Source organism: Pithys albifrons, chromosome 23 (assembly GCF_047495875.1).
Source record: "Pithys albifrons albifrons isolate INPA30051 chromosome 23, PitAlb_v1, whole genome shotgun sequence".
NCBI classification, from domain to species: Eukaryota; Metazoa; Chordata; class Aves; order Passeriformes; family Thamnophilidae; genus Pithys; species Pithys albifrons.
In genome coordinates this window covers 3,716,542-3,742,918 of record NC_092480.1, presented here as the reverse complement: position 1 = coordinate 3,742,918, position 26,377 = coordinate 3,716,542, and the positions used below count along the sequence as shown (strand labels likewise).

The window sequence follows — 26,377 nt, the reverse complement described above, 5'->3', positions numbered from 1 at the left end:
GTTTGATAGATTTTTTAATTGATACCATACTTCCATGGACTAGCTACTTACACCGAGTTTGGCTGCAGAGCCTTTACAGTTCTAGAGGTTCTAGCAGGTCCTTTCAGTAGCGTTTTACCGCGGTTTGCGCACAGCGCAAAGTTCCTGACAGTCAGACAACTCCTAAAACAACCCCCAGCCCCCCCCCAGAGTTCACCTCAATGCTCCAGCCCACCTCTTCCCGGGCTCTGGTGGCGAATTCCAGGAGGGAAGTGTAGGACCCACTCCCATGAGAGCTGAGCCTTGTTAATCTGCAGTTACAGCAATTAAGGGGCGCAGGATCCAGGGCTGCAGGTGGGGAGAACACGCTCCAGGTTTTTAGCAGCTTTATCCAGCCCTGGAGCACGTGATGGGAGATGTTTGCCACGGGAATGGTGACGTGCCAGAGGTGCCACAGCCACGGAAGGCCACTCCTGGGTGGATGTGCTGCAACAGTTCTGCTGCTCCTCCCTCCCTCCATCCACATCCAGAGCCAGGTCAGTGCTTCCCTCCCTGCTCTGTAAGTGCTATTTCACAGGAGCTGGGCTCATGGAGCTGGGAATGATGCCCGTGGCACAGGCTCCACCTCTCTGCTGGATGAAGCTGCTGTTTTGTAACAGCCGCTCTCCCAAGTCCTAATTCCGCTGGGCCGACACGGACACACGACCACACAGCTCTGGAACTGAGCTGCACACTGGGGTTTATCCCCTAACTATTCCAGGAGTCTGGGTTGGGGAAGGTGGCCTTGAACGTTAGCAATGGAATTGGCCTAAATGAGTGAGGTAACAGAAACGGCCAGAGGAGGTACCTCCCTGAGCCATGTGCAAATATAATTCCTTCAGCAGAAGGAAGTCCTTTTCCCTACTGAAAAAAAAAAATTAAAACACATTCACTTAAAGAGCATACAGACTGCAGGAGGGAAAGGCAGGCAGGGACAGCACCAGGTCAGTCCATCTATGACACAGGGAATGATTGTCCAGCAGCAGACGTGTGAGGGGAGAGGGAAAAGCCATAGCAAGCACTGCAGAACGTGTGGGAGAGGAGGGCACGGCACAGCACAGCACACACCCATGCCAAGGGATAAGCCCATGCTGTCTGCCTAGATCAGGGAATGGCCTCAACCAGCAGTCCATCAAGACACGAGGAGATTATTTGGCCAGTGTGCACATCTAGAAAAAGAAAGGTATTATGGCACAGAGAGACTCGTGCTGTAGAGACTGCAAAGCACAGAGAGCAGAGCATGTCTGGGGGGCAGATGGGCTGGAACATCAGCACAGAAACTACACTGACACAGGTGTCCGGGGAGCCACTCACCTCGTGGGCTTTGGTTTAAGAGTCTCTGTTTGGAGTTTTGTTCTAAGCAAGCCCCTGCCAGGTGTTTTAACTAGTGCTGAGACTGGCTGAAAAGACTAAGTCAGAGTCCATGTGGCTGTGCCATGAAACGTGTCAATGGCAGCAAGCCTGGCAGAGATCCCAGTGGGAGATCTCCTGGAGCTGAGCAGGGATGTGTCAAGAGCTGTGGGATGGCAGCAGCAGCCTGGACAAACAGGACAGAATTGCCTCCTCTGAGCCAGGCACTGTTCCTTCCAACAGTGATTTTAATACTGGATTTTCTGTGCACTGTGGAAGCAGAAAGTCCCACCTCTAAATTAGGAAGTGGTTTGTTTCTATGTTGATTGGGAATAGCAGACACTGACTGGCAGTGCTCCTGGTTAGAACAGTTAGTGCAGCAAATCCAAAAGGTCTTGATCAAGTACCCAGACTAAAAGTATCTCCAGTCATTATTTGGAAAAGAAATTTCTACCTTCTTGTATAAAGGTAAGAAAACATTTATATGCAGGATACACGGACAGTGCTGAAGAGTCAAGTAGGCTGTAAAGTCTGTCCCCATCTACACCCAGGTGAATGAGGTCTGTCTGAGTGGAACAGATTAACATTCCAGGATTAGCATTCCAGGCTTTCCTAGAGGGGATATGCCAATGCAGGCATCATTATTTCAGAGGCAGTTCTGTGCCAGGGCTTCAAATCCAGCAAAGCTTCATGCTTTGAAACTTTACCCTTTTTAATACAGGGTCATATTTTACTAAGGGCATGTTGCATACCTCTAAGGTTTCCTTTATTAGAACTAAAGCAGACAAGAGGCCTCAGGTGTCCCACAGCAGACAGGTACAACCCGAGCTGGGTGTAAATGCAGACTCTCAGCAGCAGGACAGGTGTGTTAGGAGAGATCAAAGTCTTCTGACTTTTTCCTCTTCTCCCAAAGGACTTAAGGAAGCCAGAAAGTATTTATGCAGAAGTTTGTATCAGTTAATATCAATTAACATCAAAGTTTTCTGACTGAAGCGTGCCTGGGATTATCAGTTAATTGCAGAGCACCCAAAAACATGGTTATCTTGTTAATCCATAGCTCACTCCTATCCTCACACTGCAGGTACCTTTCTCTCTTCTAAGTGCAATGTGCAGCCCCAGCAATGCCCCTGTCTTGAGCATCTTATCCCCTGGACTAACCTGTCTTTTGGTCCTTCCTACACGCAGGTGCTGCACTAGATACCTCTGGTATCTACTGGGGGAATGCCTGACTGCACAGCACTTATCCAGGCCTCAAATCCACCCTGAGCTCATCCCAGATGCCATAACCCAAACAGCTCTGGCAAGGTAAGCATTAGGTGTGTGTTTATCAGAGGTGAGATTGTATCAAGCCAGGATTAGTGAATAGTCCCTTCTCCCTCCTCCCAGCAGGGAGCATCTTCCTTGGCAGGAATTAGGCTACTAGCTGTTGGCATTAGTTTGCATGCTTGGCTGGAGAAATGTCTTTTTTCAAATCCCTGTTTTCTCATCATTCACATCCTGGAAATCAAACCCCAGCTGTGCTCACCTGGCAGATGTGCAGGGTGGGAAAGGTCAGAGAGAGGACTCAGCAGGGAAATGTCTGCTGTGAAGAGAGCATGGGATTTCTGGCACAGGGGAAGCAGAGAAGCAAAATCAGACAGTGGAAGCCAAGCTATGGCTTGGCTGTGACTGCTGAGGGAAGTACCACCCCCTGAAACATAATTCAGGTTGCTGGGCCTCACTCCTAGAAAGCATTACTGATTCCTCCAGGAAATATAATCATGAACTGATAGGTCCAAAACTGCAGGAGGAATTAACTTGTCAGTTGGGACTGATCAAGAGCAGGTGATTCCTATCATAGCTCTCTAGAGGAAGGCAAAAACACTCAAGGTTTTATTAAGCCCTCACCTTTAGTGCCACTGTGGGGTTTGCCTTAAGAAAAATACCTGGGTTTCCTTTCCCCCTTTTTATTACTACTGTGATAAATTAAGAGGCAATAAAAGATCAGGAATCCTGTCCAACTCCAAGCTAGACTTGCTGCCAAGTGGGGAAAAAGAAAGTAAACAACTAGAAATCTGAGAAAAAGTACCCCAGGACCTCAACAAAGACAAACCTCCCTTGGTCTGAAGGACACTGCATGGCCAAGGTTCTGGTTGGTGACCAGAATGAAAGATTTAACATTGCTGTGTGTCAGATGCCAAACATGTTAAACCCCCAGTTTAATGTGCAGGTAGAATAAATATTAGTGCTTGGGATTGTTACAGCTGCCAGTTCTGGCCTCACATTCATTTAACAGAGCTTGTGCAATGCTGTCTCTGGGGCCCAGCCTGAGGGAGGCAGGGAGGGAGTCAGAGGCAACATCCTGAGCCTGAAGCCATAGCAAGCTGGAAGGATGCTGCAGAGGAAGGATGCACTGAGGAGTGAATGGATTTCTTGCCTCCCCACCCAACAAGAGAATGTGAGATTGGTGAGAAACCAGCTGTGATCAGCAGCATTTCTTTGTGACCCTCGTGGACAGGTGGGTTTCTCTGTCTCCTGGCTGGTGACATCCATTCAAGTACAAAACACTCCCAGCCAGGTGGAAGAGACCCCAAAAATCCAAGTTTCTCTTTCATGATGTGTCCTTTTTCTTTTCTGACATGGACAAGGTGAACCACAGGGATTCCTCCCTGTTGTCTTGCTTGGTGCTCAAAATCAAGTCTAGAAAAGGGGAAGATGGGCAGCAGGGCAATTTTCTGTGCTTTGGAATAACTGTGGGAGTGAGTACTGGGGAAACAGGACTCTGGGACAGTCTGGCAAGTCACAGTGGGGAGTCAGGGCCCTCCTGTCCCAAGATGAGCCACAGAATGCCCTTCCCAGGCACTAGCACCTCAATGTCATTGTACAGCAGCCATTCAGCAGCCTCCCTGCAAAAGTCAGGGAGCAGTACAGTAGTCAGCAGCATTAAATTAAATAAATAGTCATAAATACATGTTACTCTCTGCTTTACCCCAATTGTACCTTGCTTTCACAGTCTTAAATGTCTTTTTGAAAATCTGTCTCCATCCACATTCCTTCAAATGTGAGTCTTCTGTGGGACATCATGTGCTTAGTCATGGAAACTGCAGGCAGGTTGGGGGAAAGCAGCAGGGTGGTTACTTCTACATATATTACCTTTCCCTAATTGAAAATTGGGAGCTTGAGAGGGTTTTAGAAGCCACTTTGTCACCCAGTTATGAGGGTGAGTTTCTGGGATGGAATGATATGAGATCAACTACTCATCCTTGTGTTCCCTGCTCTTTCAGGGCCCACTGGAGACAACAGAGGAGCTACAACAGCATCATTCCCATACTTGGAATAAGCAGCTGCCCCCCTCCTGCCATTCAGAAGGTGGAAAAATCCTGCTGTTGGACAAGGTGGAGATGGAGGGCCTCACGTGCCAGCTAATCTACCTGGCTGGGCAAGATGAAAAAGTAGTGCAGCTCTGCCACCTGATTGCCCTACAGAGCAAATGCTTCACTATCCAGCTTATGAGAGAACCTTCAGCTGCCTCCCACCATGGACACCCTCCCAGCTCTGTCCTGCCACCTCTCATGGTCCCTTTTCTTTTTTGGTCCCTGTGACCCTTCCTAACCTCCCCTGGATTTTTGGAAGCCACAGTGATGGCTGTTGCTGCATAGATACAGTCATGTAAATCTCTCCCAGGGAAGGAAATCAAATTATTATTTTTCTCCCTAATGTTTTTTCACAGATTTTATAAGACAAGATAAGGGCTGGGTGTATGAGCAAAATGGTCTTGCAGACCAGGGACAGGAGAGAGATTTGCTGAGCTGGGAAGTGGCTGCAAATAAATACTAATTTTGGGTTTCTTTTTAAATTGTGCTACTCCCACCCTCGTGGGGAGTTGCCTCTTCAGCACCAATGTAGATTTTCAGCACAGGGATGGCTTAATGGCAGGGGCCAAGCACATGGAAAGCAGAGAACTACAGCAAATGTAAAGGGGACACTGTCACAGGTGTGGCTCTTCCACTCACACACCTTGTAGCCAGGTACTCCCCTCCCCACCCTCTCCTTGGCTCTTCCTGCAGCATCAACAGGAGGCAGCAGCTTGGTGCTTGCAGACAGGATTTCAGCTCCTTTCCATTCTATGCTTTGCCCTCTGAACCAGGCTGGCCAGTGGCAGCAAATTGTGTTTCTGCACCCAGAGGGTACAGCAGGTGATTGCCACCGAGGTCTGCTCTCTGCAGACCTGCATCCAGAGGCCTCCTCTCCAAACGTGCAACAGCTTTGCAAGGGAGTGACTGTGATTGCCAAACCCTCTCTGCCCTGAAGCCAGCAAGGTAGGAAAGTTGACAGTGTCCCCTTTTGTGGACAGATAAATAGAGTCAACCAGGGCCCTTCATGTGCAGGGAGGGGGCTGGGGACAGGGGGCACTCACGCTGATGCTTCCCTTTGAAACAACAGAAACAGAACAGACAGACAGACAAACAGCCAGGAATATTACAGAGGAGCAGTGCAGGGCCCAGGGAGCACACCTGGGCATGGCCCTAAGCACAGCTCAGTGCTGGGAGAGCACAGCCCTCCCACACACACACACCCCACGCTACCAGAGACGCTCCAGTTCAGCCAGTGTTGGAGGTCAAAACCCTTCCCCTCGATACGTAGGCTTTGTTTTTTTTCTCTTAAAATCTGTATATAATATATATATATTTATATTCTGTATATATATATATTTATATATATATTTATATATCCTATTTACACATATTGCACACCGTCCTCTGGCCTCCTGCATTCCTGCCTGTCAGTGGAAACGTTTCCGTTTCTCCTCTGGATCTGACCCGAAGTCCCGGGACCCGATGCCATTCTGGAGATTTATTAGGGAATCCTTCATCTGCAAGACAAGAAATTTCCCCACTGTGATGTAACCCTGGAGCTGAGAGCTTTGACATTTCCTTCTTTTCCCTATAAAGGGTCAATACCAGGATTATCTGGTTTGGGGAGCAGGGCTGGGATGTACAAATGGGGACTGAGAAGGTGAGAGACCGTGAGACAACTTCCTCCAAGAGAAGAGGTGAGGGAATGAGGGATGAGCAGCTCTCATTTTATGGACTGTTTTCTCAGGAGCCTGGTGTCCAAAAGGCTTTTTGGGAAGTGGATACCGAAACCCCTGCTTTTCTATGCAAAGTGTGTCCCCTTCATCCATGAAATCTATCTGTGAATCCAGAGCTGAGGTAAAAAGCAGTTTGTTTCTGAACTGGGATGCCAAAGACTAGATTCAAAATGTGCTAACCTAAGATTTTTTGGCCCTGTGGAATTCTCTCCTTGCCCTGCATGGATCCCTCTGATGTGACAGAGACGCTGTGGCACCCTGTGACAGCCTTTGGGACCTGCTGCCCACCACGAGGTCAGAAGGTGGATCTAAAGGAGACACTGGTGGAGGTGACACAGCTGATGGACCACAGTGGAACCAGGTAATGCTGGAGTATTGGGAGCAGGGGGTGGGAGGACACAGTGCCCTTCTGGTCACAGCTCTACCTGGCCGTGGGGTCTCACCTGGTCCAGAAGCATCACGGAGGATTTGATGATCTCTCGCCATTTCTGCAGCTCTGAGTCGTGGTACTTCTGCTGGGACTCCAGTAACTGGGCCCATTCTGTCTGAGACTGGGGCAACCTGGGCAGAACATGGGCGCGAGTCAGTCTGGGGAAACTGAACCCACAGGGGAGCAAAGTGGATTCAGGGAAGGTGTATCAGCTTCTGCCTCATTTTTTACCCCAAATAGATAGGTTTTCTTTAGCAGAAGTGCATTTAAATAGCTTGGAATTTTCATAGATTGGATGCCATGGCTGTTGCTAGGGAATAACGCAATGCCATGTAATGTTGTGGGACAGGGTAGCCCTGTACAGTTTCTGTTCTTTGTTTTCTCTGGACATGCTCTGTCAGCCTCCATTAATCTCCTCATGGAATTTGTACAGGACTTTTTCTTTATTTTGAATAGTAGCTCCACTGGCTCTCCTTTCCATGGCTCTGTTCCTTCAGGGCCAATTAACCCCCCAGAACAGGGAGGCTGCTGAGGAGAGAGGAATCAGGACAGATGGAAGCATTCAAGGTGCTTGGACCCTTAAAATGGGGTCAGATACTTCCACAAAAGTCATGGATGCATCACAAAAGTTACCTGTGTGGGCAGGTAAAGATCTACCCATATAATTCCAGAATAGGATATTCCATTACAGGATATAAGTTTTGTACTTAAATACTATATTGTAGTCTAAATAAACACCAAGACAACCAGAGAAAGATAAAATCACTTCAAGTATCCATATTCAGTTAAAGTAACTATCCATGGGAAAGTAGCAGGGCTATTATGGGTAAAATAATTAAAAAAAAAAAACTAATGAAGAGAAATGAGACAAATAAAGCCTCCACCATCCCTCAGACAAAGACAAAGCAGGTGTGACAGTACCTCTCCTGCAGCCTCAAGCCCTGCCACGCCGTGAGTGTCTGTGTAGTATATTCCAACATCCAGAGTTTGTAGAACAGCATCATATTGAGAATGACCAGCAGCACCAGACTGGAAAGAAGGAAACCAGTTTAGCAGGAGCACTTCACAGCCCATTGCTTGCCAGGCACACCTGGGAAATGCCCAAGGCTTAAGAAGGTGTCTGAGGCCCAGGTCCACGCTGGATGTGAGTGGGGATTTAATCTGAGTAAGGACCAGGTGATCAGAACCCAAAACTTCACCTCGTGGAAGAAATGTGTGAGCAAGGAGGACAGACAGACAGAAAGTCAGGAATGACAGATCAGCCAGAACAGGTTGGATGAGTGAATGTGCTGAATGCAGAGAAAGAGAGGGAAATGGGAGAGTAAAGAGGTAAAAAAAGAGAGAGACAGTACCTGAAACAGATCCTAATGGGAGCAGGGAAGAGAAAAGACGGAGCAGCTGCAGGTTAGAAACGGACTGACACAGAAGAGGAGAAACTGGGCTGAGAGGAGAAGGCTCATAGACACTGCAGGAGGTACAGGGGGCCAAGGGAGGAGAAAGGAACAGTGGGAAGAGAGGCAGGGAGGACAGACAAATATCCGTGTGCCAGGACTGCTGGTGAAACTTGCCCAGCAAAGCTGAGCTGTGACTCTGGGACAAGCCCAAAGCGTGCCCACGCAGGGCACTGTCTGACACACAAACACGAGCTGCAGCCTGCACACACCAGCCTTACCCATCCCCAGCACTCCTGGCACTGGGAACAGCACCTCAGCCAGTGCCCTGAGCAGGTCCTGCACTGCTCCTCACCCACCACCACCACACAGGGCCATTTCCTCTTCTCCTGGGGAACAGATTCCAAAATACCAGGCTTGTGCCTGTCTCTGAATAGAGCAGCTATTTTGCTGGAAGAATGGCCCACTATCACCAGCTCAGTCAGGAGGATGGCAAATGGCCAGAAGAGTATTCTGAAAACACTACCAAGGGCTCTCTGACCTCAGTGAAGCTCACAGCCTGTCAGGAGAGATTTTCACAAAGCTTTTATACCTTTCTACTCTTTTCTTATCATGACAGTACTTTACATCACCTTCCCAGCAAACTGGCAAAACTCTGCAGTCACTGGGAAAGGAAACACAGAAAGGAGCTCAATTTGAAGTGCAAATTCAGTCTATAAATTCCAGCTTCCTCCCATCTCACCAGAAGGTGGTTGGAGCTTAAGACTGAGTTCAAGTCAGGAAGAACCCTCTGGACCTGGATTTCTCCTTTAGTCTGTACTGCTTCACAGCACTTGCCCAGCAACCCCTGCAGCACTGACACATGAAGCTTACCCAAAAGGCAGAGAACCAGTAGATACACCTGAGTTTAAATATTAGACTGAGCCACAGGACACAAGAGGCCCATTCCCAGCTCACTTTGAGCACACATCTAAGTCCAAGACTAGCAACTGGGAAAGGTGTGGTAAAAAAAGAGACCCAAACCATAGCTCTTGCTGCTGAACTAGTGAAATCATGCCAATCTTTCATGCTTCATGTGTTCCTGTTTTGCAGAAATCATCTCTAAAGGGTCCAGCTTCTTTTTGAGATGGTACTTCCCATGAAAACCTCTGCCCAGGACTAGACCCAAATAGGTTTTCCTCACAGAAACTGAACCTTGTGACAGCACAATGACTCCCAGAGAGCTCTGCATGGTCATCATTCATGATAGCAGATAATTTGGGAGCAGAATACATGAAAATACTTCTTTTAAATTTAAAACACCCCACAGTTTATAGATTCACTGAAAATCTCTAAACTGAGTCCCTAAAATAAAAAAGACTCTTGCTGCTTCTTCGATTTCTTCTCTTTTAGTACTGACTCCCCTCTCCTTGCCCAGCTGCCCCTTGCCCAGCCTGCAATCACCATTGTCCCACACAGGTCCCAGACCTGCATTTAGGACTCCCAGAAACACACAGGTCTACAAAGCCCATGTTTGGTTAAAAAAGGGGTAAAACTGAGCAGAAAGAAGGGAGCACAGAACATCAGAAATGCAGACAAACCAGAGTTGTTTAAGGCTGACTGTGAAGGAAAGCAAAAACCATCACTTACACAAAACTGATGACGAGGAGCAGCTTGGAGACACTCTGCAGGTGGAAGCCACTGGGGCTCTCCTCGGGGATGTGCCGTGTCTGAGTGGAACCTGAGGAGAGGGGTGCATTTAGCACAGGAAGTGCTGTCCCAAAAGGGAGGACAACCCTTGCCCCTCTCACAAAATTAACTGGTTTGGAAAAGACCTCTGAGGTCATCAAGTCCAACCTTTGATCCAACACCACCTTTTAAACCAGACCATGGTCCTGAGTGCCACATCCAGTCTCTTCTTAAACACCTCCAGGGATGGTGAATCTACCACCTCCCTGGGCAGCCCATTCCAATGCCCAGTCACTCTCTCTGTAAAGAACTTCTTCACAATATCCAACCTAAGCTTCCCCTAGCACAGCTCAAGGCTGTGCCTTCTTGTCCTAGTGCTGGTTGCATGGGAGAAGAGTCCAACACCCACCTGGCTACATCCTCCTCTCAGGGAGCTGTGGAGAGTGAGAAAGTCCCCTCTGAGCCTCATCTTCAGGCTGAACAACCTCAACTCCCTCAGCTGCTTCTCACAGGACTTGTGCTCCAGTAACTTCCTCAGCATCACTGCCCTTCTCTGGCCACAACCCTCCCTGCCCTGGAAACCCCTGACTCCTCTTCTCGTCAACCCCCTGCGAGCCAAGCAGAGCTTCTTCCCCCAGCTGCAGCTCCTCACCTGCCACGTGCTTGATGCGATGTGCCACCTCCTCGTCCGTGGGGGTGGTGACAGGGCTCAGGACCTCCTCCAGGTGTGGCACCCGCAGGTGGGCATGGGCGCGCTTCCTCCGCCGCACCGTGGATTGTTTGCTCACCTTCTCCTTGGGGGATTGTCTGTGCACCTCCGCCAGGTATGTGCTCTCTGTCTTGGTCAGCTCACTCTCTGCAAGGAGAACAAGGGAAGGCAAGTCAGGGACGTGGCACTGGCTGTGCAGAGATGGAGGTTTAGGCCCTCTAAAGGTACAGCTGCTGGGCCAAAGAAGTTGGCACGGTCTGAGAGACACATTCCTTCCACCTGGTTCCAAACTTTGAGCCCAGACTGCCTGGCAGAGAGCAGGATTTGATGTGCTGTTGAATTCCAGCAAAGAATGCTGTGGTAGTCTCTTTTATAAGCCATTCCAAGGTCAGATCCCCAGGCTGTCATGCCCTGCCTAAACCATGGAAGGTGCCACTGTCTGTGGGTCAGTACCACAGTCGGTGTCACTCTTACCCAAGTGACGGAAATAATCCTCTAGGCCACTCCAGAAATTCTTCTCAATGAAGGATTTCACCAGCCCCCAAGGCTGTTTCCTGTAACGTAACTCCGTGGAAACCCTGTGAGAAGAAAGGACAGACTCCTAACCTTGCCTGCTGAAAGCACATCTATTCACAATCTTTGTCACAGTAAATATGAGAAATAATCGTGCACAATGTTATTTCTGGAATGGTCTCAGCCCTCCATGTTTCTCAGGGGAGAAGCACTGCATGAGAAATCCTTCCAAATGCAGGAAGAGCCTCTCCCAGAAGAACCCACTGATACTGGGCCATGAGGCAGGCAGACATTTAGGCTACTTTTTGAAGTCACAGAAAAGCCTAGATCTTTGCTTGACACCAAATTCCTCCCCCAAAATGCATCTCAGAGGCACAGTCCCTGCAAGTATGTCCTGTTGCTTACCACAGGTAGTTGAATGCATGTGACAAGAGGCCCTGAAAACCACTGCTTCCAAGAAAGGGGCAAGAAAAGTCTATAAATCCTCTCCCTGACCCAGATGTAACTCCTCTACATCAGGTCTGATGTTTCCTTGATGTCATCCCAGCAGGCATCTCCCCAACTCTTTGTGACAGGAGTGTTCCAGCACCAGGACAAAGAAATAAGGCTAAAAGTTCCCCTCAACACCTTCTAACACAACAAACAGCAAAACTCCCTCCCACAGGTGACTTTTGGTCACCAGTAAAGCTCTTTATCCCCCCAAAAAAGTTTACCTGAGTCGGCTTTTGTTTCTGGCAACACGAGTCAACGTGTAGCGGTTAATGGTGTAGAAATAATCATGGTAGGGGACGTCATGGGTTAGCACCTCTGCATCTATGACATAGCACTCGCTCTCCTGGCTGGCTTTGTACATTGTCTGCAGGAAAGACAGCATGCAAGGCAACTATGAGTGTGGTTAGAACACAGCTTGGGTGGATGGCACCTTCACCAGCACTTCACAAAACACCCACGCCCCCACCCCAGCTCTGCAGCCTGGCTGTGAACAGCTCACCCGGCAGGGAAAGCACCAGGACACCAAAGTGCCACCCAGATGTTTCCCAGGGCTGTATTTGAAAAGGGCATTCAGTTCCAGCAGCTCAACCTCCAGTATTTTGTAACAGAGATGTTACACACACTGCCATGTGAGGACCACCCTTTGTAAGTGTGACCTCTGTCCTGATGTCTGGCTTGTCAGGTTTTACCTGAGCTAAAACCAGAGGTGGTCCTGCTTTGAGCAGGGGCCTTTCTAGCATAAATTATTCTGTGATTCTAAACACCATAAAAACAGGCCTTTCTAGCATATGTTATTCTGTGATTCTAAACACCATACCCATACTGGGTAGCAAGTTAATACCAGAAAATGTGTGAGGGGAAATGGATAGGGACAATGAGAACATGCACAGCAGCCTACCCAAGGCAAGAGAATGACTCCCACCTCAGTTCCTACAAAGCATCACAGCCCTGCTCCCCTCTTACATACCTGTGTCTCTGTGACAGTGGCAGTTTTGGGGGCCAGAGGGTTGGTGAGGGTAATGGTATACAGGATCACTCTGGTCTGATTGCCATTTTCTTCCTTCTTCCAGGGATTAAAGATAATATCTGAGGGGACAAAGCAATATTCCAGTCAAGTTATCACAGAGGGATCTCTGACCAGCTCCCATGGGATCCACATAACCAAGCCTGGGGCAGTTATTTCCTTGCCCTTGCAGAGCCTGGCTGCACAAGCACTGCAGTTCAGCAGAGTGTGAAAGAAAGGGCTCCTGTGCTAAATGGAAATATTTTCCAACCCTTTGAAGTGCAGGGAAAGGGAGAGAGGCTGGGAACACATGTCCTTCAGCAAACCTCCAGTTACAGGGAAAGGAGGGCCACAACATGCCAAGGGACATTCTGCATCATCAGCTACAAGGTCCATGCCAGTGTCCAGTGCAGAGCTAGAAGAGCTTTCTCCTCACACTGTTAAGCCTTGAACACAGGACTAGGCCTCAGCTGATGCTAAAAAATAAGAGGGGCTGCTTCTTCCATAATTTTGCTGCTAGAAGAAGAAACTAGATGGGCAAGCAAGGCTGCTTCTGCCTGCTTTTGATTACTGTCAGCAGACTACACTGTCCCAAAACCTGCTCAGAATGACACCCAGTCCCTCCAGCTGGCAAAGATACACCTCCAGAGCAGAGATTTTCCCTCTGCACAGGCCCTGTGCCATGGCAGGGACAGCAGGCTCACCAGAGAAGCGGCGCTGCTCCATGAAATCCCTCTGGAACTGGGAGTCAGTGAAGAGCAGGTCATACAGCTTGTCCACGCTGAAGTTGAACACCTCGTTCACGTACTGACGCCCGTTCAGGTCCTCGTAGAAGGCTTGGACCTCCCCTGTGGGAAACAGGCCCTCAAGGTCTGCCCATGATCCTCCAGGACCTCAGCATTTCACTTTGGGAAGAAGGAACCCAAAAGAGAGACTTCTAACCCTTTTCCTCCACCGACCCCACGGCAATAGTTGGAACACCAGAAGGGGTAATGAACTCCATAGTTTATTTTAGGGACATCCTTCCAAACAGCCCATACATTCACATTCTGCAGCCCACAATGGGAATTCTTCACATCTTCTGTACTCTTAGAGTCCAGAAAAGGAGTTCAGCATTTGCCTCTCCAGTCCTTCACTGGGAAAGGTGTAAAACACACCAAGGGAATGGCCCTTCCCCACATACCTTCATCGTGGGTCTCGGAGGAGTCACTGAGCTCAGTGGGAATGTCTTCGTTGTCGTTGAAGTCCAGGGAAGGGGAGTTCACAGGGCCAATGATGTCGATCTTCTCTCCCATGATATTTGCAATGCCAAGGTCTTTTTCCACAGGACTCTCTGCCACTGCCTCCTCCTCTTCTGGGAGCACTCCATCAAACTGCAAGGACAGAGCACAGTGAGAGCAGGATCAGCACCTGGAAATGGGGGTTATTTCTGAAAACTTTACATTTGTGAACCCATTTTCTGCCTTTGAATATGTAGCCTTGACATGTCTGGAAATTAAATAATAGAGAGAGGAGAAAGGTTGCCACGTGGTGTTTGTAAAACACATGGATGTATTGGATCACCTCTTCTCACAGAGTCAATGTTCAAGCTTTGGACACCACAGGGCTTTTTTTTATCCATCCAAGCACACAAACAATATTAGTTTTGCTCCCAATCAAACCACATACAGCTAAAAACCCTGAAGTTATAACTTAGCAAGGTCTGCTCTGCCATAATAACATGAGGGCACACCCTGTTTCCCAGGGAGTAACTGAAGCCAGCAAAGAAATTATAACCCTTTTATTTCCAACGCTCTATTTCTTCTCATCTGAAGGAACAGAAAGGAAAATACACTTGCTGCTGAGAGTCCCAGGCTTTTAGGACAGGCTCACTGTTTTGGCCACACTGAGAACTGAAGTCAACAGCAGTGCAAAAGCAGCTGCAGGGCAGTTCCCTCCTACCATCAGCTGCATCCATGGGGATTCCTGCTCCCAGGGCAGGGAGGACACTCACCGAGGCTGGTGCTTCACTGCTGCCCGTGGATGTCAGAGTGCTGGCAGTGACAGATTTCTTTGGCAGCTGAGGGCTGGCTTCTGGCTTGGCCTCCATGCTGCTCTTGGAGGAGCTGTCATTGACTTCATTCTCTTCCACAGGGATTTCCTCACAATAGCTGAGACACCATAGAGAACAGAGATTGTTATATTTACCCCTCTCAGTACTGCAACAACTGGACACACACAGAGCAAGTGAGAATATTCCCATGAAGTTTCCAGTGTGGCCAAGAAGCAGAAATGGCTCAGGGCAGGGAAGCTCAAGCCCCAGTTTTTGGGGTGTTTATACACAGACTGAAAAGCAACAGCACTTTCTGACCAGGTAACACTGACTGGTCTTGTAACTGGGATGCTTTGGCATTTACAGAATTGCTCAGGAGGCATTTCAGTCCCTACCAGCCTCCAGGAGGAAATGGTAGGCTTTCAGATCTTTAGGCATTGCACGTTTAAAGGCAAACATTTGGCCAGATCCCAGAATCCCTCACCAGGGACAGTCAGCACTTTGAGGTCTGCAATGGAACCTGCTCTCCTGGGGCCAGCTTTGTGTGCTCCCAGGCACTTACTCCTCCTCACTCACCCCATTGTGTTGAAGTCATCATCAGGAGGCACATAGTCTTCATCATCACTGGTCAGACCCAGCTCGTTCCCATAACACTGGTGGACAAAGTGCCAGAGCTCCTTTGGACACAGAGGCTAAAAAAGGGAATAGAGAACAGCACACATTTGCACCCCAGAATACTGAAATATAATGAAAATATGGAATTACCTATTACATTGTGAGGAGTACATTGCTTGCCCTGAAGGAGGAGTGAGACATTCTGGCACAGCCCCTGATGGGAGGTGAGAGCCTTACAATGGACTCACCTCTGTGCAATTCCATTTTATGGAATTTGTTAGTCCAAGAAGTTGCCCCCATCAAGCTCTCTCACCAATAACCCCTCACCAGCAGCCCAGGTTCTGCCCTAAAACCTGATTTTGATTTTCTTCCATGCCACAATCTCATGTTACTCAAGATTATCAGAAAGCCAACACATGGGATGAGATTTTCCACTCTACAGTGGAATAATGCCAGCAATAAACCTGCATTTCCCTCCACAGGTGTTTTCCCACCTCTTCTGCTGTGCTTCCATTTAATGCCTGCTACTTTAGCAAGCCCCAGTGGGGGGCACTTACAAGGAAAATAACCTTACAAGGTTATTTTCCCCTTCAAGTTTGTTTAAATTAAGGCTGCCTAAAGAATCCCAGCTGCAGGAAAATTATCTAAAACAGCAACAAAGAAAAACATTTCCTGTTGCAGTTTGAAACCAACAAGAGTTTGTATCACCAGACACTACTGTGGGAATTACACATTTCAGTTAAAAAGAGAAAATGAATTATCCAAATTGTTGACAAAAGCCCAGTTTTTTAGGGATGCAGGTCAGCTGATCACATATGACTGTGACCTGAGGTTCTTAAAAATGGGGCAGAACTTGTGATTTAAATACATGGCAAAGGGATGAAAGGGGATGGACTTTTACCCATGAGAACCTTATGATCAATGACAAAGATTTCTTGGTAATGAGGGAAAACAAATCCAGTGAACTTTTTCTGAGTGGTTTGAATTTTTTCCCATAGTAACTGCATGGGATAAGGCAGGAATTTTTTAATTTGGCTCCCAAAAGTAGCAATTAAAAGCATGAGAAAAAACCTTTAATGAGTAACTTTTGTCCAGAAAGATATCTGACTGTTTCACCTTCTCCCCACACACACTCTAATTTGTATGTCTTATCAGGAAAACTGAATTAGATTCTTCCTCCCTCTCTCCTGCCAGCCATGGATCCTACATTTGGAAAAAGAGCTCTGAAAGTCTTTCCTGTCTTTATCACTCAGTCCCCATTTGCTTTGACCTTGAAGTCAAGGGCACTGAATTCTGTTAGGAACTCCAAAGGGCTCATCACATTACAATGTATGGCCCAGCACAAGCTGCCCTTTGGCATCCCAAATACTCCTCTGATTTTCGGGACAGGGTATTCCAGTGCTGGATTACTTGAACCCCCCAGCATGGCCTGAACTCAGTCCAGGACATCCTGAAATGCTGGTAGCACTGCAACATCAGTCCCTGAGGCTCAGGAGTGAGGCCACAAATACTCAACACACTGTGGCGCAGATATTTGGATCAAATGTAGGATATAAGGGGCCTCTGGCACAGCAGGAGCACATCCCAGCTTTATTTAAAACCCAACCACTGAGCCCTGAGTGCACCTGCACCCAGCCCTGCTCTCCTTTGCATTTGGGATGCCCTGAACACCCTTTTTGTGTCCTGCCTTGCACTGCACACTTCTGAAGCACAGACTTACTGAGAGCTCTGCCTGCACACTGAGCTATTTCTGTTGCCTTTTGAACTGCTTTCTTCTGGGCTGTTCCATTGCAATTACAGACTTGAAAAAAACCCCCTCCTGAGACCATGTTTGGACTTCTCAGCAAAGACAGAGTGGCACCTACAATGTGTGCACATTTGTACACTGAATTCTATGCAAAAAGAAAGAATTCTATGCACTTATGAACATGCTCTGCCTAAAAACATGTGCTTGTTTTCCCAATGTCTTTTGATGCACATGTTCCAGTCAGGTTTTTATGCTTCTGCACATATTCCTCACCTCCCTTCCAGCCCACCCAGCACTGAGGTACCTTGTCAAGGAGAGCATTCTGCCAGAGTCTGAACATCATCATGTACGTCCTGTCTCGAGCCCCAAAGGAAGTAAAAAAGTGCTGAATGGGAAGAGATGGAGAGAAAAATCAGTTCAGAAAAAGTCCAAAAAAGGAAATATGAAGAGACAAGCCTGTTTGGATCACCCTCCAGCTGCAGTTCATGGAAGAACTGAGCAAACCATACAGCACAGCTGCTCAGTTTTTGGGCACAGAGTGAAGCTCATGGAGAGGTTGAGTGCTTCTCACCCAGGGAGTGAGGCTGAGCACTGAAACAGCTCTGTTAGAGACATGCTATTGTATAATCTGGGTGTTTTGCCTGGCCCCACACCCCCCACCCAAGCTACGTGTGTTCCAGACCCAGCCCCTTTCCCTTGGTGCTTTCCCAGGTAGCAAAACCAATCAGTTTGGAAAAACCCCTCACACAAAATTCCCCTGCCATCCATGAGAAGTGAGGGCTTCAAGGATGTACCTTTTCAGTGTCAGTGCAAACTTGGATGGCATTGGGAATGAGCCGCGCTGTTTTCTCCTTGGTCATCGAGCAGATGTCCTTCAAGCGAACGGTCAGCTGTGGCCAGAGCCAGCCAGGAGGGAAAGAACACAGATGAGAAAAGACACTGATGAGAAAGACAATGGGAAGAATTGCTTCTAGAGCAGTGTCAGCAAAGCTGCTGACACAAAGCACACTGCCACACAGCCTGACAGCCTCACCAGTGTCTCCCAGCGGAAGATGTTGCTGTAGAAGCAGATCCAGTTTTCCGAGAGGTAGAGGCGGCCCTGCAGGAGGATGTCTCGTTGGAGAGCACATGAGTAATCTGTGGGTGGACAGCAGAGGGTTTAGGAGCAGCAAAACAGGACAGCAGGACAGCCTAAAGGTGAGGAAGAGCAGCAGCACAAAGAGAAGGAGCCACTCGACACAACCCTGCAGAGTCAGGGGCAGGGCCAGCAGCAGAGCCCCAGCTGCTGCTCTGCCCACTGTGTTATGTTTCCTCCCAAGGGCACATCACACACAATCTCTCTTACTGTCTGATGATCCTGCCTTATCAGCTGCCCAGTCTGCAGCATCCTATGTACTATTTCCAGATTTAATCTGTCTCCTCCTTTTTGCCTTCTAGTGTCATTGTTCATTTCTCTCCCACTTCAAGCATCCTTAACAATTTCCATCCCTCTGCTATGACATGCATCGTTCAACAGTGTGAGACAGCATGAGATCAGCAGTTACATAAGGAACAGATGCAATGCACTAGGCAGTCCCTAATCAGCTGTGAGGCCCAAGCCTCACTGGTATGGGAAGGGCAGCCATGTGTGAGCAGGGAGCAGTGGGATGTCAGGATAAAGGGAAGCTCCGTGGTGTTCGCATCAAGTCATGGAACTCCCACCAAATGAGGAGAGGGCACAAAAACAAACACCCTGGCAGGTCTGGGCAACACTGAGGAGGAAAGCACACTCCTCAAATCATGAAGGAACAGTGCCATAGCTGACACAAATCAGAGCTGCTCTCCATGAAGGAAAAGCAGTGAAACCCATCCAGAGTGGTGAGGAAGGGCTCTCTGTGCACAACAGACACAATGGGCTTGTTCCCTGGTGGCAACCTCTCTGAAGAAGAAAAAGCTGGATGGACACATGCTGGATTTGCCCCAAAAACCACAGGCCAGCACAACTGAGCACAGCACTGAGGGGCTGGACTCACCCACGATGAGACGCTCCGTGTCCGGGAGCTGCTTGAAGAGTTTCCTGAAATCCTCGTTCCGTTGTTTATACGTTGGACTCAACACCTGCAAATAACAGAGGGCCTGTTAAAGAGAGGGGCAGGCATGAGTCTGGAGAAAAGGAGTGGGAAAACAGGAACACCTTGGTGGGAAAAGGGGGATCAGATACACTTACAAAGCATGAGGCCAGGAGCTCCCATCACAGCCAACAGAGATGGGAGGGTTTGGGATTTAGTGCATTAAGTGAGAGGAAGAGGAGAGCCTGACTTGGAAGAGCAAGGACAGAGCACATATCTGCAAAAGGGAACTGCCTGGAAGCTGTGGCTGCAGGGGAAATCTCTTTCCCTGCAAACCTAGACTGTACAAGCTATAACACGTGCTGTGTTTGCAATGCATCAGTTAAATGCCAATTCCCAGGAACAGTTCAGCCACTCCAGAAAAGAGGTATTTCAGTACTGCTGCAGCCCTGCCAGAGGAACTTGAGCAATCCCTGTCATCAAGAGCTCAGGAATACTGCACTCATCCCAGCCCTGTCCCCATGGAGTGGCACTCACTGAACACACAACTACGTGCTGGTGTGGTGAGGGCACTCCTGTGGGGCTCAGAAAAGGCTCTCACAGGGACTAAACTGTGTCATGCACTGCCCTCACCTCGTGGAGGGGCTCAGAGAACACAGTGCTGTTGACTGGAGGGAGACCAAGAGCTGGCCCCTCTCTGGGGTTTGCTGAGCTATGATGTGAGTGTCCCCACCAAGCCACCTTTCCACACCATGCCCTGCTGACAGCTGCCCAAAACACTTACAACAGTTTCTGAAGCTGCCCAAAATAGAGGCAGGTGCAAATCCCCATCTCCCAGATAATCTGCCATGTTCCTTCCCACAAAAATGCACAGAAGGAGAAGCCTCCCAGGGTACAACCTCTTCCCTCCCTACCTCAATTTCTTCCCAACAACCCTCTCTACCTCTTCCAGCTACACAAATCTCCCAGAGCAGAAGGGTGGGCACATCTCAGAGCCTCCCAGCAAGAGCCCCAAAAATCAAAGGTAGCTTCTGTTTGAGAATGGTGGTGAAGGAGTCACAGGTGTAGGAAGAATGTGAAGTTTATTAAGCATTAGCTTCACAGAATTGCCAAATGCTGTCAAATCAAAGATGATTTGATTTTGGTTGTCAAATCACAGACAGTTCCTGGCCCCCAAAAGCACTCCCTGTTCCTCACACCAATCCAATTAACCAGAAACTGCATTTCAACATCAGCTCAGCACTTCCAGCACTTGCTCCAGCCCGGTGGGCCCAGAGGAAAGGATCTTACTCCTGAATAAAATCCGCCAACCAGCAGATGACAGAAATGTGAATTTTACTTACCAAACTTTTAGCCTGAACATCTGGAAAATATCTTGGTCAGAGACAGGCTCCAACAAGAGCCCAAGCCCAAGATTTCCAGGAACAAGCAGACAGGATGGGAACAGAGTGTGGAACAGAGATTCTAATCAGCTCTGAGCTTTGGGTTCAAAGCATGAGAGCAGCCCAGCTTAGCAAGACAGTGTCCACATGGAGGGGCACTCCACTCCCCTCCCTGCAGCAAGGGATGTTCCAGCCTAACTAAAACCTGTCCTGCAAGAGATGCTCTGCTCAGCACCAGCCATTCTGTCAGGGTGGCAAACAGCTCAGTTTAGAGACACTCACAGCTGGGATTTCATCAGGTCCAAGGCTCACATTTCCTTGTGGTAAGTCGACAAGTCCCTCTGGGTCCCAGCGCAGACATGGCAGTTCTTGGTCCAGCAAATGATTCCAGAGAGACCCACACTCCAGCAGGGAATCCATCGCCCTCCTTCCGCACTTGCACAGCTCCCTGTGTCCTCAAACTCTGCTTTTCCTGTTCCTGCTCCCACTGCTTCTTGTTTATGTTCAAAGTCGACAGAGATACAGCAGCTTGGCAGGAGTTTACGTGCCTTCCCCTGCTTTCCTGCTCACTTTCAGCTCGTCTGTCCCAGCAGCCCCTGAGGATCTCGGAGAGGACTTGCCCTCCAGAGGACTTTTCCCAAAGAGGCTCATCAGGGTAACTGCTCTCCTGCTCCAGGCTCAGCAGCTTCTTGCCATGGGCATCCCTTGCAGCAGCTCTGCACAAGTGCCCACAGGCTGAGCAGTCCTGGGCAGGTCAGTGCAGGGCACCTGCAGCTCCTGATGTCCAGGGAAACCAGAGCCAGGCACCAAAATATCAGCAGGACCCCCACCGGAGCAGCCGGGACTCACGGATCGAGCTGTGGCTTCCAGGGCTCAACAGGCTGGTAAACAACTCCAACTTCAGCTTTATCCCCCCCTCTTTGAAAGCAGAAAAGCGGTAATTCTTACTCCTCAGTGTGTGCCTCAGGCTCTGCTCTCTAATCCCTCCCTGCTCTCAAAGGCAGCCTCAGTCTCTGCTGGTGTTTCTCAGGGAAGGGGCGGGTGGGGAAGATCCCAAAATGACTCGCACATGCTTTGAGTTACTGGAGCCGGGTAATTCCGTGGGCCAATGCCCGGCAGTAACCCAGCCCCGGCCCTGCCTCCCAGCAGATGTTTCCTGTCATGGAAAGTTGTGGACAGAGTGTGCTGGGGAGCAGGGAGAGCCCAGTCTAAGGACATGGCTGTGAGGAATCAGCCCTCTGAGACTCAACAGACAGGAATCTGCAGGGCTGCACTGACTCCTGTGTGCACCTCTGAGCCCTCTCTCCCCTCCAAAAAAGCAGAGAATTTCTAGTTTTATTCATTCAAATGAAGAGCAAGGGCTTCCTTGCAAATTAACTTCTGGCAGATTCCAGGAAGATTGCTTGGAGAGCTGGAATTCCCTGTATCCCTCTGCCCTTGGCCCCAGCCTCTCCATCTCTCTGCTTGGGTGAATGTCCACACCATGGCATCAGTGATGCTCAGCCATGAACAAACATATTGCAGTAAAATCCTCCTTCTTCCCAACAAACTGGGCACACACATTTCCAAAAAACAAACCCAGAAAAATACCAACTAAGTAACCAACCCAGACTGTTCCACTCCAGGCCAGTGACTGCAGTTTAGACCCTCTGCCTGCTCAGCTGCTCCCCAAAATCATTGCTGCTCTCAGACAGCACAGAGGTGTCTCCACTTAGCCTTGCTGAAGGGAAGCAGTAGATCCATCTGCAGCCCAAGATGAGGAAACAGCAGAAAAAAAACATTCTGTAGCCTGGGAAGGACTAAGAATTGGGATCACAGACACCTGCAAGGACCTGCAGTGCTTTACTGAATGGCCTTCTGCTGGAAGCTGCATATGGGATTTCATCCAAAAAACCTCACCAGGATTCTTCTGCCTACACCCCCACCCACCTGCCTTTGCAGAGATGAATGACACCAGGGATGGAAAAGCTGATCTGGAGGTGGAGGCAGCAAACATTAACTCTACTGCAAACAGGGAGAGACGGGACAGGATGGCACTGCCAGGGGTGGGGAGAAGAGGCCTGGGGGAAAGCCCATGGTGAGATCTCCCTGTTATACACAAACAAATCCTCCACAGGAAGCTTAAAGCAAATGTTGCTGGGGGATGGGACAGGACAGGGAAGTTGGAAAACATAAGAACTGAGAAATGTATGGAATTGTACAGCACATGTCACAGAAAAGAGGTGAGGAGAGACAGGCAGAGCAGAGAGAGGAAAGGAAAACCTTATCCAGTCTGCATCACTGATGGATTTGCTCCTAACTATTGGGGAACATACACATTGATTCTGGAAAACTCCTGGAAAAGAACAGAACACATTCCCTGCTCGTGTGGGAGAGTTCAGACCCCACTGACAGCAGGACTGCCTTGAAAAGCCAGCAAAGAAACTGGCCACCTGTCCCACAACATTCCATTCAAGCCCATTCTGGTCACTCAGATTTTTCTTCTTTTTCCTTTTTCTCCTTTCAAAAGAGAAGGAAGAGCAGAGGAAGATGCTTCAAAGCAATCACTGGCCACCTGGGGTGGAAAATGGATTCCATAAACACATGAGCTTGCACCAACATTTCACATCTAATTTAGTGACTCTACAACCCAACTGAGCCAGGCTGGTAATCCATACACCTAAAGCCATGGAAAACCTGGCAAGATGGAAAATACCTGAAACACAGTGAGCAGCTGCTGCTCCAGTTAAACTCTGGCAAAATGGTTACTGGAACTTAAAAGATGGTTGTGCTGATGTACAGAGAAAAAGGCTGTTCAACACCTTGCTCACTCATCAGGCCTGGATGTTGGCAGTAAACCCCCTTTACATGATTGGGCAAAGGGCTTTCTATGGTTTCCCCAAAATGATGCTTAAATTCCCTTTATCTTTATAGGGAACATTTTACTCTTTCCAACAGCTCAGTTTCCCCTCCACTCTGGCATCTACAGGAAGAAAAGACAACACAGTGAGACCAGCAAGGGCTGATTCCTTGTGGTGTTCAGTCCTGTGATCACTGATGTTGCTCAGAAGCTCAAGAGCTGCCTAAAGGTCTCCACAAATGCCCTCTTGCAGCATCTCATTTCACCACAGATTCCCAGCCAGCTCCCAGCTCCTACTGCCCAGGCTTTTACTGCAGCTTTCCCAAAGGAAAGCCTTGGGCTCTCTCCTTCCCCTGCATTTGTCTGGGCGTATTTTTGGGGCTTGCACCTCCTGCCAAGCTGGAAGCTGCCCTGTGTGCACAGCATTTGTTTGCAGAGCTCCAGGGGCACTCCTGTCCCACCCTGTGCAATCCCCAGGGCAGACTTTGCTCTCCCAAAGATAACTGGGAAGAACTGGGCAGACTGTTCAGACTCACTGGGACCACAAATGTTTCTAGTGGTATTTAAGAACACCTGAAAGAGACAATTAAGTGTCTTTACACTGCTCAGGTCAGTTATAGGAAGAAGCTGTAAGAAATAAAATACAGATAAAGCAAAGGAAGGGAGTACAGAGTAGGGCAGACCTTGGAATCTAAATACTGAAGTGAAAACCTCATAGACATTTATAAATCTCACCTCTTCCCTGGTGTTAATTGTGTTTTCTTTAACCTTTCAGGATCCTTATTCTCCTGCTGCTGGTGCCACCAGCACAGGGACTACAGGAGATAATTTAAGAAGCAGGTCTTGCTAGAGAGCAGCAGAAATGCTGCAGAAAATGGGAGAAATCCTCCCTGATTCAGGAACAGGGAAGCAGAAGGATTGACAGCCCAACTGAGACAGAAATAGGCAGAAAAAACCATGGCAGACTCATCAGTGTCTCAACTGTGCTCTGAGATCAGGACACAGAAAATGAGAGTTCTCCATGCTCAGAAATGGGGCCCTTTGCCCAAAGCCCAGAGTGGAGAAGAATGAAGGAGAGAGCTTTCAGCCTTGGCAGCAAAATACCTCCAGTTTGGCTGTAATTTTAATGACATCTGCTGGGTGACAAACTTCTTCTACCACTTGTGGAGCTCCTGACACCCCCTCCACAGGATGCAATTCCTCCTTCGTGTCACCAGAAAAAGGAAACACAAGTTTCCCACCTCTCTAAGCACAGCAGGTGTACAGAGCAAGTCACATCTCTGTTTCAATACACAAATTAAAAAGTTTGGGTTTGAGGTCTACTTTTTAAAATTAATTATTATTTTAAAAATAAAAAAAAATCACAACAAAAATTCACTATGCAGACACACAAGTCCAAAGCAGACACTGATGACTAAACATAGATGGGTGGACCTAAACCACAGCTGACCAACAGAGTTTTACTCCACCAAGATCACAATTCTCCTAAACCAGAGTCTCCATGTCCACAGTTCCTCACTAAAGGCATGACCAACACCTCAGGGACTTTTTCTTTCCACTGACATTCTGCTCTTCCACCATGAGGACATGAACACAAAGCAAACCCCTCAAGGTTGAGTTGATTTATTCTCCAGCTGGGGTTCTCTTCTAAATCTCACAGTGCACCTGGACCAGTTTGCATCTGGCCTCTGGAAAGCCAAGCAGGGAAAGCAGACCCAGAGAAGGCAGGTCTGAAAACCAATCCATGACCTTGGGTCACCCCTTTTCTCCCACTCCTCAACCTGCCAGGGATGTCAATCCCAAAAAGCACTGGTAGGATCAAAAGGAGAACACATAAGGCAAAATAACAAGTAGCATCTTAAGGAAAAAATACAGAACAAGGAATCCAGGAGAGGGAAAAGGGAGGGTCCCAACTGGCAAAGAGGGATGCAGTGCTGCAAGGACAAAAAGACCAGTTAAAAGCAGCAAAAACCAAAGTCATCTTAAAAAACTGGGGATGTTTGAGGCCCATGTGCTCTTTGAGGAAAGAACTATTTTTTGGTTTGTTTGCACAGTGCCTGGCACCCAGGGCTGCTGAGCTGGCACAAAGAACAATGTGGAGGGTGTTTGCTCTGAGCAGAGTGGAATTTATGCAAAATGACAGTGGGGGGAAAGTGAGCAAAGGAAATTGTAAGGCTTCATGAAGCTCCACTGTTTCATTTCTAGGGCTGCTTTCAATGGGGAAAGGAATGGAAGAATCAGAATGGTCCAAATGTCAGAAAAATCCTGCCTGGAAGGAGCTGGCAAAGAAAGGAAACTGCTTTAGCAAATATTTAATGGTAATACTATTTCCAAGTGGGACTGATCGACTGACTTCCAAGAGTTTGTGGCTCATCCATATTTTCACATTGCTGCTTTTATCTGGCCAGAATGTCTCTGCTAACTAAAACATGGGTTTGTTTTCTTTTGTTTTCTAAAGGAAAATAATGGGAGGGGGGAAACCACAAAAAACGCAGCCAGTGCTTACTCTCCGGATGTACTGTCTCTCATGCTGAAAATATATGGAGGAAAAACAAGAGAACAGAAAGATAAGATAGAGAGGACATGAAAACACAAGAGACCCACAGAAGCAGAGCACAGCAAAGCATCATGCAGCAGGGGATGGAGCTCAGCAGCTACAGGCAGAAGCACTACTAGCACAAGTCACCCTTAGCTGTGGTGACAGGTTCACACTTAGCCAGCAGCCTGGTCAGGCTGGTCCATTTGCTCACACACTCCCTGGTCCTCTATCTGCCACTTCTCCACCAGTTTGGCCTGCCATGGCTTGTGTTTTGTTCTTTATGCCACTGCCTCTAAGCTCTTCTGCTTCTGAGATCATTTCTCTTCCTGTCTGTGCTACCACCCTGGTGCTGATCACACCCAGCAAACAACTAACTCTGCTCTCACACCTCTGCCACATCTGCCCACACTGTGGCAGCCAAAACCCCACGTTCTGATGTGCCAGGCTGCAGGGGGAACTGCTGCTGAGCGTGGCACAGCTGCTGCATTTGCCCACTGTCTGCTTTAGAGCCCTCCAGGGTGGGGTCTGAC

At 48.5% G+C, this 26,377-nt stretch overlaps 1 protein-coding gene and 1 long non-coding RNA gene across 6 annotated transcripts in view; one reads left to right on the top strand and one right to left on the bottom strand.

The window, feature by feature from the left end:
* Positions 1-26,377, bottom strand: part of GRAMD1B (GRAM domain containing 1B) — a 91,674-nt gene continuing 65,297 nt past the window's right edge. For 4 of the 5 annotated variants that reach the window (XM_071576062.1, XM_071576063.1, XM_071576065.1 and 1 more), the window contains 16 exons: positions 19,052-19,154; positions 18,073-18,176; positions 17,834-17,929; positions 17,344-17,424; positions 15,254-15,369; positions 14,639-14,795; positions 13,829-14,018; positions 13,350-13,493; positions 12,610-12,728; positions 11,864-12,006; positions 11,112-11,215; positions 10,581-10,784; positions 9,890-9,980; positions 7,791-7,898; positions 6,883-7,000; positions 1-6,220 (listed from right to left, as the gene is read on the bottom strand). In XM_071576062.1, the coding sequence (XP_071432163.1) occupies positions 6,131-6,220; positions 6,883-7,000; positions 7,791-7,898; positions 9,890-9,980; positions 10,581-10,784; positions 11,112-11,215; positions 11,864-12,006; positions 12,610-12,728; positions 13,350-13,493; positions 13,829-14,018; positions 14,639-14,795; positions 15,254-15,369; positions 17,344-17,424; positions 17,834-17,929; positions 18,073-18,176; positions 19,052-19,154 (1,968 nt within the window). In that variant the 3' untranslated portion in view covers positions 1-6,130. The remainder of the gene's footprint in view (positions 6,221-6,882; positions 7,001-7,790; positions 7,899-9,889; positions 9,981-10,580; positions 10,785-11,111; positions 11,216-11,863; positions 12,007-12,609; positions 12,729-13,349; positions 13,494-13,828; positions 14,019-14,638; positions 14,796-15,253; positions 15,370-17,343; positions 17,425-17,833; positions 17,930-18,072; positions 18,177-19,051; positions 19,155-26,377) is intronic. The other variant, XM_071576061.1, reaches the window with a different exon arrangement.
* On the top strand, positions 4,499-9,637 carry LOC139682090 (uncharacterized). Its single transcript, XR_011699604.1, has 2 exons — positions 4,499-6,800; positions 9,353-9,637. It is a non-coding gene; the product is annotated as an uncharacterized lncRNA (long non-coding RNA).